This window comes from Mastomys coucha, unplaced genomic scaffold, assembly GCF_008632895.1.
Source record: "Mastomys coucha isolate ucsf_1 unplaced genomic scaffold, UCSF_Mcou_1 pScaffold21, whole genome shotgun sequence".
Taxonomy (NCBI): domain Eukaryota; kingdom Metazoa; phylum Chordata; class Mammalia; order Rodentia; family Muridae; genus Mastomys; species Mastomys coucha.
Window position 1 is genome coordinate 168,354,450 of NW_022196904.1, and position 17,500 is coordinate 168,371,949.

Consider the following 17,500-nt stretch of genomic DNA (forward strand, 5'->3'; position numbering starts at 1 on the left):
AACAAGCAAACACACACACATATATATATATATACACACAAACATATATTATTTTATATATAATATGTATTTTTGTTTTGTTATATTAAAATATATATAAATGGAAAAGCTTAGGAAATAGTAACAATTAAGTCAGTTAAAAATATGTCGAGTATGTCTATAGCCACAAGTGTATTGTGATACTCAAAAAACAAATTAGTCATCTCTAAAGGGTGGCAGGAAATCAACACACTATTCTGAAAATTGCTAAACAAATAGAATGAATAAAGCATTTGTCCTGCTTTTTGTGTAATGATTGTGCTGCTGGCCCACCAAATAGTAGAAAAGGAGATTTTCTATTCATTGCATCTACAAGCTAATCAATAGAGAATAACAGAACTAAAAAATCATAAGTAGGGAGGGAAGAGACTGAGGACCAATATTTACTATTTGACAGAGAGACAAAGAAACACTACATGCCCAGTGGAAGAACATCACTATCATAAAGTTGTCATGTTAAAGGTCAAGGGAAGGAAGCTGACAGTTGCCCAGCAGGAGCTCTGCTTGCCTCCATGACTGGCCCAGTCTGAAGGAGCTGTGGCTCCTGGAGTCACTGTTTTAGACTACAGATTATGGCTGGCACATCATTGAATATTTCCACTGAACTTTGTAAAGAATTCAGATAGAGCATGGAGTGGCCAGTGAAGGAGAGCTCTCATCCTATAGATTACATACTCCGCCTACACATCATAGTGGTACCCTAACTTTGTCTGTGATAGTGTGGCATGTGGCCCGGGATACCTTAAACTCTCTATGCAGCTATGTAGCTGAGGATGACCTTGTTTGAATTCCTGATCCTTTGGCCTCCACATCCCAAATGCAGCAATTGCAGAGTAAACCATCATATACTACCACATGTTTTTATAACTGATTCTCAGAATAATGTTTCCTTGCTACAAGCCTGTGTTGATAGGACACTTTATTCTAAGTGGCTTTTGGAAAGTGACTTTGACCCAAATATCTGTGATGGGGGAAAGAAGGGAACAGACTTTCAGCTACAGCAGCCTGAGGGGATGTGGACATCTGCCAGCCAGTGCATACATTTGGTGTTTCTTTGGTTCACTGTCCCAACAAATAAATGGTTTTACAATGGAACACACAATGGAACAAGCTATATTCAAGATGGAAACTATGGAACTAGTTTTATATTTTGTAAATCTAATCAAATTTGGGGGTAGAAGAAATGGCTCGGAAATTAAGAACCTAAGTTCTGCTCTTAGCACATACATCAGGCGACTCATAACTGCCTATAATTCCAGTTTCAGAGGCCCCAGATACCCTCTTCTGGCTTCCATAGGCACTCACATAGACAGCATACATAGAACACACAGATAAACATGTAAATAATGATCTAGATGATCAATCTACATACATGTTATGTTTAAAATTAATTATTCCACCACGCATGCTGGCACATGCCTTTAATCCCAGTACTTGTGAGGCAGGGGCCAGTGCATCTTTGTGGGTTCAAGGCCAGCTTGCTGTACATAGTGGGTTCCAGGACAGCAAGGACTGTGTAAGGAAACACTATGTGGAAACAAAAATTAAAAACTTAAAAAAATATTAATGATTCCTTTTAAAGTACTGATTTCTTTGTATTCTAAACTCTGTACTCAATATCCAGTAATAGCATTATATATCTATAAATGATTTAATTAAAAAAATTAATCTGATCTAATACCTGCCATTTTTGTGTGAACACCAAAGTGAAAAGGTAGAATCAAAATGGACAAAGACCTAACAGAAGACTTCTGGGAAACAACACAGAGAAAATCTTGCTATTGGCCATGGCAGTGACTGTGATATCACACCACAGATTCAAGCTACATAAGCAAAGTAAATGGATCTACATGAGACTAACAACCCTTTACATAAAGATCAAAAGAAACCAGTAAAATGAAAGGGCAACCCATGACTTGTAAAAGATGTCTACAGTCCACATGTGACAGTGAGTGAGTACCCAACGTTTGCATAGAACTCTCACAACTCCAAGGCAGAGAACAAGGAGCCTCGTCAAATTATGGTCAAGGTAGGACAGATATGGGGTATGCCTTGTAACCCCAACACTCAAAAGGCCAGCCTGGATTGTGAGTCTCAGGCCAGTGTGGGCTACATAACTGTAATCATAGCACTCAGGAGGCTGAGGAAAAGAATTGTGACTTTAAGATCCTGTCTGGGGCTGGTGAGATGGCTCAGCAGGTAAGAGCACCAACGGGTCTTCCAGCAGTCATAAGTTCAAATCCCAGCAACCACATGGTGGCTCACAACTACCCGTAATGAGATCTGATGCCCTCTTCTGGTGCATCTGAAGACAGCTACAGTGTACTTATAATAATAAATAAATCTTTGGGCCAGCGTGAGCAGAGACTGAGCAAGTGGGGATCTACCAGAGTGAGCAGGGTTGACCAGAGTGAGCAGAGGTCCTAAAAGTCAATTCCCAACAACCAGATGAAGGCTCACAACTATCTGTATAGCTACAGTATATACTCATATACATAAAATAAATAAATAAATCTTTAAAATAAGACCCTGTCTGAGGGGCTGGAGAGATGGCTCAGCGGTTAAGAGCACTCACTGTTCTTCCAGAGGTCCTGAGTTCAATTCCCAGCAACCACATGGTGGTTCACAACCACTGTAATGAATCCAATGCCCTCGTTTGGTGTGTCCAAAGACATTGACTGTACTCACATATATAAAATAAATAAATCTTAAAAAAAAAAAAGACCCTGCCTGAAAACACTAAACAAAAACAAGCCAATAAATACAAAAAACACTCTAGGAAAGCATTCAAAAGCCATCAAGGTGGGAGGAAGAAGGAAAAAATGAGAGGATGATCTTGGAAAATTGTGCCTGATTTGATGCCTGGGAAATCCTGGGTTTGCCTGGCTTCCTCACCTAAACTTTAAGCCTGCTAGTACAGACCATGCCCTTCATATACTGAGAAACAAAAAATAACTTGCCAACTGACAAAAGTAAACTCGGTCCCATTTATAATCTTGGAACCTGTTACGTAAGATTACATAACAATTTAGAGTACACAACAATTAGGAACATTGTCATCCCACTGCAGAAGCGCAGCCCCGCCCACTGCCCGCCCACCTGCTCCCGCCCACCTAAGCATCAAACAGAGCCACCTGCTCTTTGACTTCTGCTTCAGCTGCTTCCCAGGATACTATAACGAGTTGCTCTCAGTGTCTAAGGGGTTAGGGCTGGAGAAATCAATCATTTGAGAATAACCACAACTACAACTTTTTCTTTCCTGCTCCCAGACTGCTTGTGAAAACACTCAACTGCTCCCACTTTAGTTTCTGTGGACAGGGGAAACAAGAACCCACAATCAAATACCAAAACCAAACATAGAAGAACAAAGGCTTCCAATTTAAGAAGCTATACAACTAAAGCTATACAACTATGTATGGAAAAAAGAAGAAAAGCCATAGGGATACCTACCAGGGATTCGGATTTAAAAAGAAATAATGTGGTGGTCAGGCCTGTAATCCTAGCCCTAGGGAGGTCAGAGCAGGCAAATCAAGAGTTCAAGGTCACCATCCTCCACATAGTGTGATAAAACCAGCTGAGATACAAAAGACCCCTTCTGAATGAATGAGTGAAAGGAAAGGAGTAGTGAAGGAACAAAGGAAGGAAGGAAAAGAAAGAAAGAAGGAAGGGAAGAAAGAAAGAAAGAAGAAAAGAAGGAAAGAAGGAAAGAAGGAGGGAAAGACTGAAGAAGGAAGAAAGGAAGATTTCTGTAAGAGTACAATTAGGAAACCACTATGCCTACCTCTCTAACTTCTACAGACACCCAATTCTACAATTAAGTCAATTTATTGTATGTCTAGGAAATGGTGTCTAAACTCATAGACATTAATTTAGAAAATAAACAAATGTATAAGTATACTACATAATATATTATCATTGTTTTATATTTTATAGTAACTAAAGTATTTTTAAAAGCACAATAACCTTTCTGGTTGACTGCTTGTAATTCCAGCAGCAGGGAAGCTAAAGCAGGAGGATTTGAAGTTTGAGGCTAGCTCGGGTTACAGGGCAAGAGCCAGTTTCAAAAGAACAAGGACAGGTCGGGCAGTGGTCGCCTTTAATCCCAGCACTTGGGAAGCAGAGGCAGGAGGATTTCTAAGTTCGAGGCCAGCCTGGTCTACAGAGTGAGTTCCAGGACAGCCAGGGCTATAAAGAGAAACCCTGTCTCAAAAAACCAACAAAGACAAAGAGCCAGGGTGTAGCTCAGTCGGCACATCTGCGTGCATATCTGCAGCCCCGGCAGTAACCACACACAGCTCCTAACTGCTCTACTCCTGAAATACGTGTCTCCTACTTGAATAGGATTCAAGCTGGAACAAGAAACTATGAAATGCTGTGTGGGAAACCCATGAGATTCAATGAGATCAAGGAGCACAGCAGCTATGTGTGAAGCTGACAAACCTGTCCCAAATTTGCTGAAGGGGTGTTTGGGATTCCCCGTAGCTTTTTCCAGCTGGAAGAGTCTCCAGGCATCGTTCATCACATTCTTCTCATGCTCAGAATCAACGGCGTTCACCTCTCTATCTTTACAGCTTGCATCAAACAAGGGGCACAGGAAAAACTGGGCAAACCTAAAAACATAAAACAGAATTACTAACTTGAGAACTGTGACTTTAAAACAGCTTTTAAAATATTTTTGAATATTTTAATTAATATGAACTATATAAGATCTGAAAAAATAAGGGTTGAGGACATGGCTCGGGGATACAATACTTGCTAGACTGAGGAAAAAAGATTAGGGTAGGATGTGGCAGTACACACCTCTAATCCCAGCACTCAGGAGGCAGATACTGCCTTAGAGGCCAGCCTGATCTACACAGTGAATTGTAGGATAGCCAAGGACATAGTGAGACCTTGTCTCACTTTAATGGGGGTTCGGGGAGGAGTACTATTGTTCTGAGAAAAAGAAATATAAAAGAACTACTGAACAATAGAAGAAAAGTACAGTATTGGGCATATGTAAATCCAATGTTGTTGATCTCTTGAGAGATGCTAAAATTAATGAGAAAGTATCAATATATTTACATCAAAAGGTCAAAACTGACCTTAAGAAACAGCTGTAGTCTATTTAAGACTAGCAGTTTGGAAGATTGGACAGATGGCTCAGCAGTTAAGAGCAATCGACTGCTCTTCCAGAGGTCCTGAGTTCAATTCCCAGCAACCACATGGTGACTTACAACCACTTGTGATGGGATCTGATGCCCTCTTCAGGTGTATCTGAAGACAGCAACAGTGTAATCATAACAAGATTTGCAGTTTAACATGTCTAAGAAACTTACATTTCTTCAAGAGAACAAAACAGTTGCTAACTCTTTTTCACACCTTAAGTATGTAGCCAGTGAAATGGCTCAACAAATAAGAGCCTGCCTTGTAAGCCTAACAATTTAGGTTTTATATCAGGAACCCACAATAAGAAGAGAAAACCAAAACCTAAATGTTCCCCTCAGGGACTGGAGAGATGGCTCAGTGGTGAAGAGCACTGAGTGCTCTTCCAGAGGTCCTGAGTTCAATTCCCAGCAACCACATGGTGGCTCACAACCATCTGTAAAGGGATCTGATGCCCTCTTCTGGTGTGTCTGGAAACAGCTACAATGTACTCATATAAAAAAAAAAGTTGTCCTCTCTCTTCTATATATGCATCAAGACATATGCACACACTCTCCACCCAACACACACACTCACACATGCTTAATCACACACTCAAACGCACATTAGAACATTATAATCACATATACATCATACACATTTACAACATACACATTACAGTCAGAAATTCCTATCACACACATTTACATACTAACACACACCCTTATACACATATTACACACACACCACACATCTGTCTCACATATTCACATACACAACGTAAATGTACAGCCCGCAGTAGAATCTCATTAAAACTCAGGCACCTCAGGACAGACAAACTAGGTGACTTCAATTTTAAAAGGTGTAATTTAAATTTTAGGAAAACTCTAATTAGTAGAAAAAACCAGAGCAATGAAAAAGCTCAAGCATGCCATGGCAGTCTGACTAAGCCATGGTTACAAGCTCTTATGAAATACTAAATAGTCTATAAATCTTTAATAAGCATCAATTTAACAAATAACATGGTATATAGCTCTAACATAAGCAACTGATATTCCTTTCTAGATTCCATAGGACTACTCTTCCAGAAGTCCTGAGTTCACATGGTGACTCACAACCATCTATAACTGTAGTCCCATGGGATCTGGTCATACATGTGTACATACATGTACATATATAAATTAGAAGCAAAGGTGCCTGCCACCAAGTCTGATGACCTGAGTTCAACCCCCAGGATCCACATAGTGGGAGGAGATAAGGGACTCTCAGAAGCTGTCCTCTGACTTCTATGTGCATCTGTGGCATGTGCATGAGCCCCATGTACACACAAAGTACATCCAAGTCATTTAAATTTTTTTAATAAAAGAAATTGTGCTGTCCTAACTGAGCCTGGTCCATAAAATACTTTGAAGACAGTCTTAAAGGTGAAACAGCAGGAGATGGTGTGTATCTGAGCATTGCGGTTGCCCAGTGAATTACTTGATTTCCAGTGCAAGGTAAGGTCTTGATTTGGGATCCCCAGAGCGTGCACAAAGCCAGACAGGAGTCTGTTATCCCAGCACTCCTCAGGGGATGGCAGGCAGACCACCAGGTTTGTGTGGTCTGTGGTAGTAAATGACAAGAGACTACTTCCAATGGTGAAATCAAGGAACGACATGCAAGGTTGCTATCTGACCTTGACAGGTACTCTGAGGCATCCACATGCCTGCACATGATCACATAGCACAAACTACTGGCACCCACACACTAGTGCACAGAATTCTGCTTCGTTTTGTTTTTAATTCTATATTCATTAATGAGTATCATTGAGAAGTATGAAATTAAAGAGAAAGAGACTATATTAAGATATAGCATTCTGGAACACTAAGTGTGCTTTAAAAGAGATCTGTGACACTGTCCCAAATTAATATTGTTTTTAATTTCTAAAATCTTTTTTAAATGCTTATGAGTGTTTTGCCTGCATGTATGCATATGTACCACATGTGTGTCTGGTACCAGAGGAAGGGAGGAGAGAGCATCAGATCTCCTGGAACTGAAGTTATAGATGGATATGAGCCACCAAGTGGGTGGTGGGAACCAAATCCAGCTCTATACAAAGGCAACAAGTGTTCTTGTTGCTGAGCCATCTCTCCGGGCTGTGTCATAGGTTCTTTACCATGTGTTAAAGCTGTGAATCCAGTTAGACTGAGAAAGCTAGTGAGGATTTTATAGGTCAATATAATTTTATAGGCCTGAGGCCAGTTTACAATTGTGTCATTATTTTCCTTCTACCATGAGATAAATATGTGACATCTTATTACCTTTTCTGTTTTATAAAACATAGTGATGGTGGGGAGGTGCACTGATTAAAACAATCACACACATATGCGCGCACGTGCGCACGTGTGTATATGTATGTGTGTATATGTGTGCACTTTTATTTATTGTTATTATTTTTGTTTATATTGTTTTGGTTTCTCAAAACAGGATTATTCTGTGTAGCCCTGGCTGTCCTGGAACTCACTCTGTAAATCAGGCTGGCCTCAAACTCCCAGAGTAATTGTGCTGCAATTAAAGGTGTGTGCCATTGCCACCTAGCATATATGTATAGTTTAAAGTCAGGGTCTCACTGTGTAGTCCTGGCTAGCCTGGAACTCACGGGGCTCCATGTACCTCTGCTTACAGAATGCACGGGTTAGAGGCATTCACTACCATGCCTGCCTACAAAACATCTTTTCTTTAAAAAAAAACAAAACAAAACAAAACAAACCTACTTTATTTGACTGTCTAGGGCAGGGTGGAGGAGAGGGGACACATATGGTGGTCAGAGGACTTCTTGCAGCAGTCAGTTTTCTCCTTCCATCATGTGAATCCTAGAGCAAACTCAGGTCAACAAGCCGGGTGGCAAGGGCCTGTACCCAGTTGACCACCAGACCTACAATATCGTTGTTAAACTATAAAACTACATAATGTAGCTGGGCAGTGGTGGTGCACGCCTTTAACCCCAGCACTCGGGAGGCAGAGGCAGGTGGATTTCTGAGTTTGAGGCCAGCCTGGTCTACAGAGTGAGTTCTAGGACAGCCAGGGCTACACAGAGAAACCCTGTCTCAAAAATGCCAAAACAAACAAACAAACAAACAAAAAACAAATGGTGATGTCATCTTTATGAAAAAATAATTACTATTTTTTATTAACGTTAGTAACTGTACAAAGTTCAGTAATTTGCAAGGCATTCAGTATTACCTGTCGAGGGCTCCTTCCAAGTGTTCATGGGAAACATCGAAATAATAGTTGGTGTGTTCTCCACTAGTAAATGCATTTGAACTTCCAGCATGTTCACTGAGAAACTGACTGTATTCATTTTCTTTAGGATATTTCTTGGTTCCCAAAAACAGCATATGTTCACAAAAATGACTTAAGCCAGGAATATTTGGAGGGTCTGACAGAGAACCTGAAAGAGAAAAGACACATAGACTTAATCTCTTCTCGGTGTTAAAGGCTAGTAAATGACGGTGAATTGTGAGTGGTTTGAAGTTCTTAAGATGAAAACGCACAGAGGGAGTTAAATGAGGGTACTCTGAAATGCCATTATTCAGAAAGTAAACAAGAAAACCTAGACTCTAGTTCCGGCCTGGACATCACTTAGGTGCAACATGGGCCAACTGTGTGATGTCCGTGGGGAGCCTGGTTTGAGGAGTTATAATGGTTTCTTATTTCTGATTGTCCATTTGCTGCTTTCTGAGACACAGTCTTTCTATGTACCCCATGCTGGTCTTCAACCTGCAATAAGCCTCCTGCCTTCAGCTCCCAAATGCTACATGCCATTACACCCAGCAAAGCTGTGCTGTTTAAAGCAAAATATTTTACTTCTTTTGCCTTGGTTATGTCCTTTATATATTCCTATCTTTGTACTTTGAATACAAGTTAGATATCTGTAGCCTGGTCTACAAATAGTGAGTTCCAGGACAGCCAGGGCTACACAACAAAGACCTTGTGAGGGGCAGAGGGGGGAAACAACAAAAACAAAAACAAAGAAAAAAACCAAAGTAGATATTTGCAAAACACTTCATTAAGGTAAGTAGTAGTTATTTGCTCAATATTGCCTTGTTTCCCCAATACTAAAATGCCACTAAATTAAAGCTTTTATTAAAAAAAAAAAAAGGTATTAAAAACAAATATTTTCCCATTAGGTATATATGTGTGTAGAAGATAATAGGGCTAAAGTGACATTACATACAGAAGAAATGTGTACTTAAGAAACTATAAAATAGCAAGTTAAATATGCCAGAGAAAATAAGAACTGGATTAAGGAATAAAATGAATTCCTTTTTTTTTAAAGATTTATTTATTTATTTTACATATATGAGTTCACACTGTAGCTGTACATATAGTTGTGAGCCTTCATCTGGTTGTTGGGAATTGACTTTAGGACCTTGCTCCCTCCAATCAGCCCTGCTTGCTCCGGTAGACCCTACTCGCTCAGTCCCTGCTTGCTCCAGCTCAAAGATTTATTATTATAAATGAGTACACTGTAGCTGACTTCAGACATACCAGAAGAGGGCGTCATATCTTATTATAGGTGGTTATGAGCCACCATGTGGTTGCTGGGATTTGAACTCACGACCTTCAGAAGAGCAGTCGGGGCTCTTACCTGCTGAGCCACCTCACCAGCCCCTGAAATGAATTTCTTTGCTGCTCAATCACCTAAGCTGGAAGCCTTGCAGGACCTGATTAAACATGTTCCAGGACAACCTGGGCTAACAGTAAGACCCTGTCTCAAAACACCACAAGCAGTCATGGTGGCTTATGTCTATAATCCCAGCATTTGAGAAGCAGGAGGATCATGTCAAATTCAAGGCCAACATGGGCAAGACAGTGATTTTAAGTTGCTTGGGCTACAGAGTAAGACCCTGCCTCAAAACCACAACAAACATCAAAAATAATAAAAATAATAAGAAAAAATGAAACTGTGATAACTATCAGGTTCTTACGCTCACAGCACCATCTATCAAACGCTATTGCTGCTGGATCGTCCACAAGACTGCACTGTACCTATGTGCACATCGAGGGCTGCTGATGACTTGTCTGTAGTGGGATCACTAATGAGAAGCACTTTGATGCCATTGGCCAGCTCTAATCCACGATATTCCCGTTTGTCTTCAGGAGACTTGACGATTTGGTCTTCTATTCTCTGGACGGCCGGATTACTCATTGTGCTGTAAGTCTGTTTTGGGAATCTGGAAAGAAAAGGATATTTGGTATATAGTAACTGTTCAAAACAGGGAGGGAGGGAGGGAGGGAATGAATAAAAGAAGAAAGAAACAAAGAGGTGATGGTACATCCTAGCTCTCAGGAGGCAGAGGCAAGCAGATCTCAGAGTATGGGGCCACCCTAGTCTATGGAGTGAGTTCTAGAACCACCAGAACTACACAGAGAAACCCTGTTTCAAAAAAACCAAACCAAACCAAAAAGAAGGAGGAGAAGGGGAAGAAAGGAAAGAAGGGAGGGAGGGAGGGAGGGCATCAAGCTAATTAATATAACATCATCCAAAACAGAAAGTAAATTAAACACGTACCTGATGCGTGCACTTGGGCGTTCTCTCTCTCCTCTCCCCCCGCCCCCCCCCCTCTCTCTCTTTCTCACACACACACACACACACACACACACACACACACAGAGCTAAGCTTGCTTTCCCACTATACCCTGTTTTACAGGCTATCCACAGGGTACAGCCATCCCTCCTCCCCACCTCACACCTTTCAGAGCAGCATTAACAGTGCTATTCTGTGCAGCCACTTTTGTATCTAGATGAACACTTCAGTGGGGACTTGACACAGGATGATCTGGTCAGTGTGCCCCTACCAATGGGTTTTTAATTACCAATAACTACTTTCATACAGATTCCAAAGGCGTCTGCTGCTACTAAAGCATAAGGTGAGAAGTTATGCAAGAATCTTTACTGAATCAGCCAAACTGCTCAGTCTGATGGATTCCATGACAAGGCTGATCAGGAACACACACATATGCTCAGATCATACGGAACAGCCTCCACGAAAAACACTGCTGTGAAATATTTCAAAACAAGACAAACAAGCTGTGTTATGAAAGCAACCAAAGCCAGGACATGGAATAGCAGGGAAGACCTCAGGTGATTTTTGTAATGTGTTAGAGCGCTGCCGGGACAGGACAGGAGGCGTCTAGACACCTCATCTTTGCAAGGACCTCCTCAGGCAGGGCTTCGCTTTCTTCTCCAGGGAGGCTGGAGACAGTGATATGAAACAGAAGCACCAGCAACTGGGACCCTACAGGGCACTTGTTGGGAGTTGATACACTGAAGGGATTCTAGATTGGGGGTTTGGCATAGCTTGGTTTCGGTTTTGTTTGCTTGCTTGCTTGCTTGCTTGCTTTTAAGTAGGTTAGATAGTATTTTTGTCTAACTAGAAACTGATGAACAGACAAAACATGAAAACTCAAATATTGGCTGGTTCACATTCGAAACAGGTAAAGTCAAAACACACCTGAAACGACGAAGAAGAAATGAACCTCTGCTGGTTGGTACCCTGGCTTCTTACTTAGAAGATCTTTAATAAAGACTAATAGTCAGGGCTTCTGACATACCTCAGAAGTAGAACACTGGCCTAGTACGTATGCATAAGGCCCTGGGATAGATAATCCATACTACTGACAATAAAAAACAAATAAATGACCAATAGCCAGGCCTAAAGATAAACCATAGGGAACATAAGTAGGCGTGCAATTATTTAGATAAAATAGTGTGTGACATGGGTTTGTGAGATGACTCAGTGGCTGTGCCCTTGCCATATAAGCATGAGAGTGAGTTCCAATCCTCAGAACCCATGGAAATGTCAGGTGGGTGCGGTGACATCAGGTGGGTGAGGTGGCTCATCTGTAACTCCAGCCTCCAAAGGTGGAGCCTGGAGATTCCCCCAGATCAAGCTGGCTTGCAAGACTAGTCACATGGGTTACAGTAAAGAACAATCAAGGCTTCCTTCCATACACACACTTACACAAGTGCAACCCCCACATACACATGTGCCCATATGTGCAAAGCATGCATGCACACATCACACTAATACAGAGGGAGAGCTGTAGGCACTAAAAGTCTAATTAATCTTTTAGCAGAACATTTTCCTCTTTGAAATTATAGATAATTGGGCTGGAGAGATGGCTCAGTGGTTAAGAGGATCGACTACTCTTCCAAAAGTCCTGAGTTCAAATCCCAGCAACCACATAGTGGCTCAAAACCATCCGTAACAAGATCTGACGCCCTCTTCTGGAGTGTCTGAAGACAGCTACAGTGTACTTACATATAACAAATGAATAAATCTTTTTTAAAAAAAGAAATTAGCCGGGCAGTGGTGGCGCATGCCTTTAATCCCAGCACTTGGGAGGCAGAGGCAGGTGGATTTCTGAGTTCGAGGCCAGCCTGGTCTACAGAGTTCCAGGACAGCCAGGGCTAAACCTCAAAAAAAAAAAAAAAAAAAGAAAAAGAAAGAAATTATAGGCTATTTTGTCTCTGGTGACTTTCTAAGGTGGAACCAGCAGGGAGGGTCAGGCCTCACAAGTAGCAGGGCAGCCGGGACAGGATCCCCTCAACCTCCGTCTACACCTAGGAGTGACGGTGGCGGATTCACAGCCCTCTCTGCCCCTTCCCTGCAAGGGGAGAGCCTGCCTTCACGGAGTGCTCTAACCCAGGAGTGCTCTAACCCAGGGACTCGGGTGAGATCCGCCATTCTCTCTCCAGTGACTTTCTAAGGCAGGACCAGCCGGGAGGCACAGGTCTCACAAGTGGCAGAGCAGCTGGGACAGGATCCTCTCAACCTCTGTCCACACCTAGGAGGTACAACAGATCCTCAGCCCTCTCTGCACCTTTCCTAAAAGTGGAGATCCTGTCTACAGGGTGTGCTCTGACCCCAGGACTCAGGACAGACAATCTGCGCCTGGGTTTTACCACAGGAGAGCTGATCTCCCAGAAGTGCTGACACAGGCTTACAGACCCACAGGAGGAACAAGCTCTAGTCAGAGACAGCAAGAACATCTAACGCCAGAATCAACAGATGGCGAAAGGCAAATGCAAGAATCCTACCAACAGAAACCAAGACTACTTGCTTCATCAGAACCTAGGACTCCCACCACAGCAAGTTCTGGATGTCCCAAAACACCAGAAAAACAAGTTTTGGATCTAAAATCATATCTCACAATGGTGCTAGAGGAATTTAAGAAGAACATGAATAACTCCCTTAAAGAAATACAGGAGAACACAGGTAAAGAGGTACAAGCCTTTAAAGAGGAAACAAACAAACAAAAAAATCCCTTAAAGAATTACAGGAGATCACTAGTAAACAAGTCGAAACCCTGAAAGAGGAAACACAAAAATCCCTTAAGTAATTACAGGAAAGCACAAACAAACAGGTGAAGGAATTGAGCAAAGCCATCCAGGACCTAAAAATGGAAGTAGAAACCATTAAGAAACCACAAAGAGAGACAACTCTGAAGTTAGAAAACTTAGGAAAGAAGTCAGGAAACATAGATGCAAACATCACCAACAGAATACAAGAGATAGAAGAGAGAATCTCAGGGGTACAAGATACCATAGAAAACATTTACACAACAGTCAAAGAAAATGCAAAATGAAAAAAGTTCCTGACCCAAAACATCCAGGAAATCCACAACACAATGAGAAGACTAAACATAAGGATAATAGGAATAGAAGAGAGTGAAGACCTCCAACTTAAAGGGCCAGTAAATATCTTCAACAAAATTATAGAAGAAAACTTCCCTAATCTAAAGAAAGAGATGCTCATGAATATACAAGAAGCCTACAGAACTTCAAATAGACTGGACCAGAAAGGGAATTCCTTCCATCACATAATAATCAAAATATCAAATGCACTAAAGAAAGAATATCAAAAGCATTAAGGGAAAAGGTCAAATAACATATAAAGGCAGACATATCAGAATTACACCAGACTTCTCACCAAAGACTATGGAAGCTAGAAGATCCTGGGCAGTGTCATACAGACCTTAAGAGAACACAAACACCAGCCCAAGCTACTATACCCAGCAAAACTCTCAATTACCATAGATGGAGAAAACAAGATATTCCATGACAAAACCAAATTTACACAGATGTTAGTGGTGGCACACCATACTTTTAAATCCAGCACATATGAAGCAGAGGCAGGAAGTCGGTCTCTGAGTTCAAGGCCAGTTTGGTCTACGGAGGGAGTGCCAGGACAGCCAGGACTACACAGAGTAATTCTGCTTTTAAAAAACAAAAACCAAGTTGAGCAGTGGTGGTATCTTTTCATAAATCAAGCCCTACAAAAAGGATAATAGATGGAAAACACCAACACAAGGAGGAAAACTACACCCTAGAAAAAGCAAGATAGTAATCTTTCAACAAACCCAAAAGAAGATAGCCACACAAACTTGATTCCACCTGTAACAACAAAAATAGCAGGAAGCAACAATCATTTTTCCTTAATATCTTTTAACATCAATGGACTCAATTCCTCAATAAAAAGACATGGACTAACAGACTGGATAATTAAACAGGAACCAGCATTTTACTGCATACAGGAAACCCACCTCAGTGACAAAGACAGATACTACCTCAGAATAAAAGGCTGGAAAATAATCCTCCAAGCCAATGGTCCCAAGAAAAAAGCTGGAGTAGCCATTCGAATATCAAATAAAATCGACTTTCACCCTAAAGTGATCAAAAAAGATAAAGAGGGATACTTCATATTCATCAAAGGTATGATCTACCAAGATGAACTCTCAATTCTGAACCTCTATGCTCCAAATCAAAGGGCATCTACATTCATAAAAGAAACTTTACTAAAGCTCAAAGTACACGTTGCACCACAAACAATAATAGTGGGAGATTTCAACACTCCACTCTCTGCAATGGACAGATCATGGAAACAGAAACCAAACAAAGACACAGTGAGACTAACAGAAGTTATGAAACAGATGGATTTAACAGATATCTATAGAACTTTTAGGATAAACTTTTGTTTATCTTAAAACAAAAGGATATACCTTCTTCTCAGCACCTCATGGTAACTTCTCCAAAACTGACCATATAATTGGTCACAAATCAGGCCTCAACAGATACAAGAAGATTGAAATAATTCCTTGTATCCCGTCAGATCACCAGGCTGCTCCTCAATAACAACATAAACAATAGAATGCCCACATACACGTGGAAGCTTAACAATACTCTACTCAATGATAACTTGGTCAAGGAAGAAATAAAGACTTTCTTGAGTTTAATGAAAATGAAGCCACAACATACCCAAACTTATGGGACACAATGAAAGTAGTCCTAAGAGGAAAACTCATAGCTTTAAGTGCCTCCAAAAAGAAACTGGAGAGAGCATACACCAGCAATTTGACAGTACATCTGAAAGCTCTAGAACAAAAAGAAGCAAATTCACCCAAGAGGAGTCTAAGGCAGGAAATAATCAAACTCAGGGCTGAAATCAACCAAATAGAAACAAAAAGAACTATACAAAGAATCAACCAAACCAGGAGCTGGTTCTTTGAGAAAGTCAACAAAATAGATAAACCCTTAGCCAGACTAACTAGAGGGCACAGAAACAGTATCCTAATTAACAAGATCAGAAATGAAAAGGGAGACATAACAACAGACACTGAGGAAATCCAAAAAAATCATGAGATCCTACTACAAAAGCCAATACACAACAAAACTGGAAAACCTGGATGAAATGGATAATTTTCTAGACAGATACCAGGTACCAAAGTTAAATCAAGATCAGATCAATGATCTAAACAGTACCATATCTGCTCATGAAATAGGGACAGTCATTAATAGTCTCCCAACCAAAAAAAAGCCTAAGACCAGATGAGTTTAGTGCAGAGTTTTAGCAAACCTTCAAAGACCTAATACCAATACTCCACAAACTATTCCACAAAATAGAAACAGAAGGTACTCTACCAATTCGTTCTATGAAGCCACAATTACTCTTATACCTAAACCACACAAAGACCTAACAAAGAAAAAAAAGTTCAGAACAATTTCCCTTAGGAATATCGATGCGAAAATACTCAATAAAATTCTTGCAAACCGAATCAAAGAACACATCAAAATGATCATCCACCATGATCAAGTAGGCTTCATACCAGGGATGCAGGGATGGTTCAATATACGGAAACCCATCAATGTAATTCACCATATAAACAAACTCAAAAGAAAAAAAAATATGATCATTTCATTAAATGCTGAGAAAGCATTTGACAAAATCCAACATCCCTTCATGATAAAAGTCTTGGAAAGATCAGGAATTCAAGGCCCATACTTAAACATAGTAAAAGCAACACACAGAAAACCAGTAGCCAACATCAAACTAAATGGAGAGAAACTTGAAGCAATCCCACTAAAATTAGGGACTAGACAAGGCTGTCCACTCTCTACCTACCTATTCAATATTGTACCTTAAATCCTAGCCAGAGCAGTTAGACAACAAAAGGAGATCAAAGGGATACGAATTGGAAAGGAAGAAGTCAAATTATTACTATTTGCTGATGATATGATATTATACGTAAGTGACCCCAAAAATTCCACCAGAGAGCTCCAAACCTGATAAACAACTTCAGCAAAGTAGCTGGATATAAAATTAACTCAAGCAAATCAGAGGCCTTCCTCTACACAAAGGATAAACAGGCAGAGAAAGAAATTAAGGAAATAACACCCTTCACAGTAGTTACAAATAATATAAAATACCTTGGTGTGACTCTAACTAAGCAAGTAAAAGATCTCGAAAAACCAAAAAAAAAAGAATTGACGAATGGGACCTCATAAAGTTGCAAAGCTTCTGTAAGGCAAAAGACACTGTCAATAGCACAAAAAGGCAAATTGGGACAAATTTCCAACAAATTGGGAAAAGATCTTTGCCAATCCTATATCTGACAGAGGGCTGATATCTAATGTATACAAAGAACTTAAGAAATTAGACTCCAGAGAACCAAATAACCCTTGACAAGAACTTCAAGTCTCTCAAGAAGGAAATTGAAGAAGATCTCAGAAGATGGAAAGATCTCCCATGCTCGTGGATTGGCAGGATTAATATAGTAAAAATGGCCATCTTGCTGAAAGCAATCTACAGATTCAACGCAATCCCCATCAAAATTCCAACTCAGTTCTTCCCAGACTTAGAAAGAGCAATGTGCAAATTCATCTGGAATAACAAAAAACCTAGGATAGCCAAAACTATTCTCAACAATAAATGAACCTTTGGTGAAATCACCATCCCAGACCTTAAGCTGTACTACAGAGCAATTGTGATAAAAACTGCATGGTATTGGTACA

The 17,500-nt window shown here is 40.6% G+C and overlaps 1 protein-coding gene across 3 annotated transcripts in view; it reads right to left on the reverse strand.

The window, feature by feature from the left end:
- The window catches only part of Ide (insulin degrading enzyme), a 109,692-nt gene that overhangs the window by 58,657 nt on the left and 33,535 nt on the right, over positions 1 to 17,500 (reverse strand). For all 3 annotated transcript variants that reach the window (XM_031390191.1, XM_031390190.1, XM_031390192.1), the window contains exons 2-4: positions 10,195 to 10,379; positions 8,386 to 8,593; positions 4,480 to 4,649 (exon numbers count right to left, since the gene is read on the reverse strand). In XM_031390191.1, the coding sequence (XP_031246051.1) occupies positions 4,480 to 4,649; positions 8,386 to 8,593; positions 10,195 to 10,379 (563 nt within the window). The remainder of the gene's footprint in view (positions 1 to 4,479; positions 4,650 to 8,385; positions 8,594 to 10,194; positions 10,380 to 17,500) is intronic.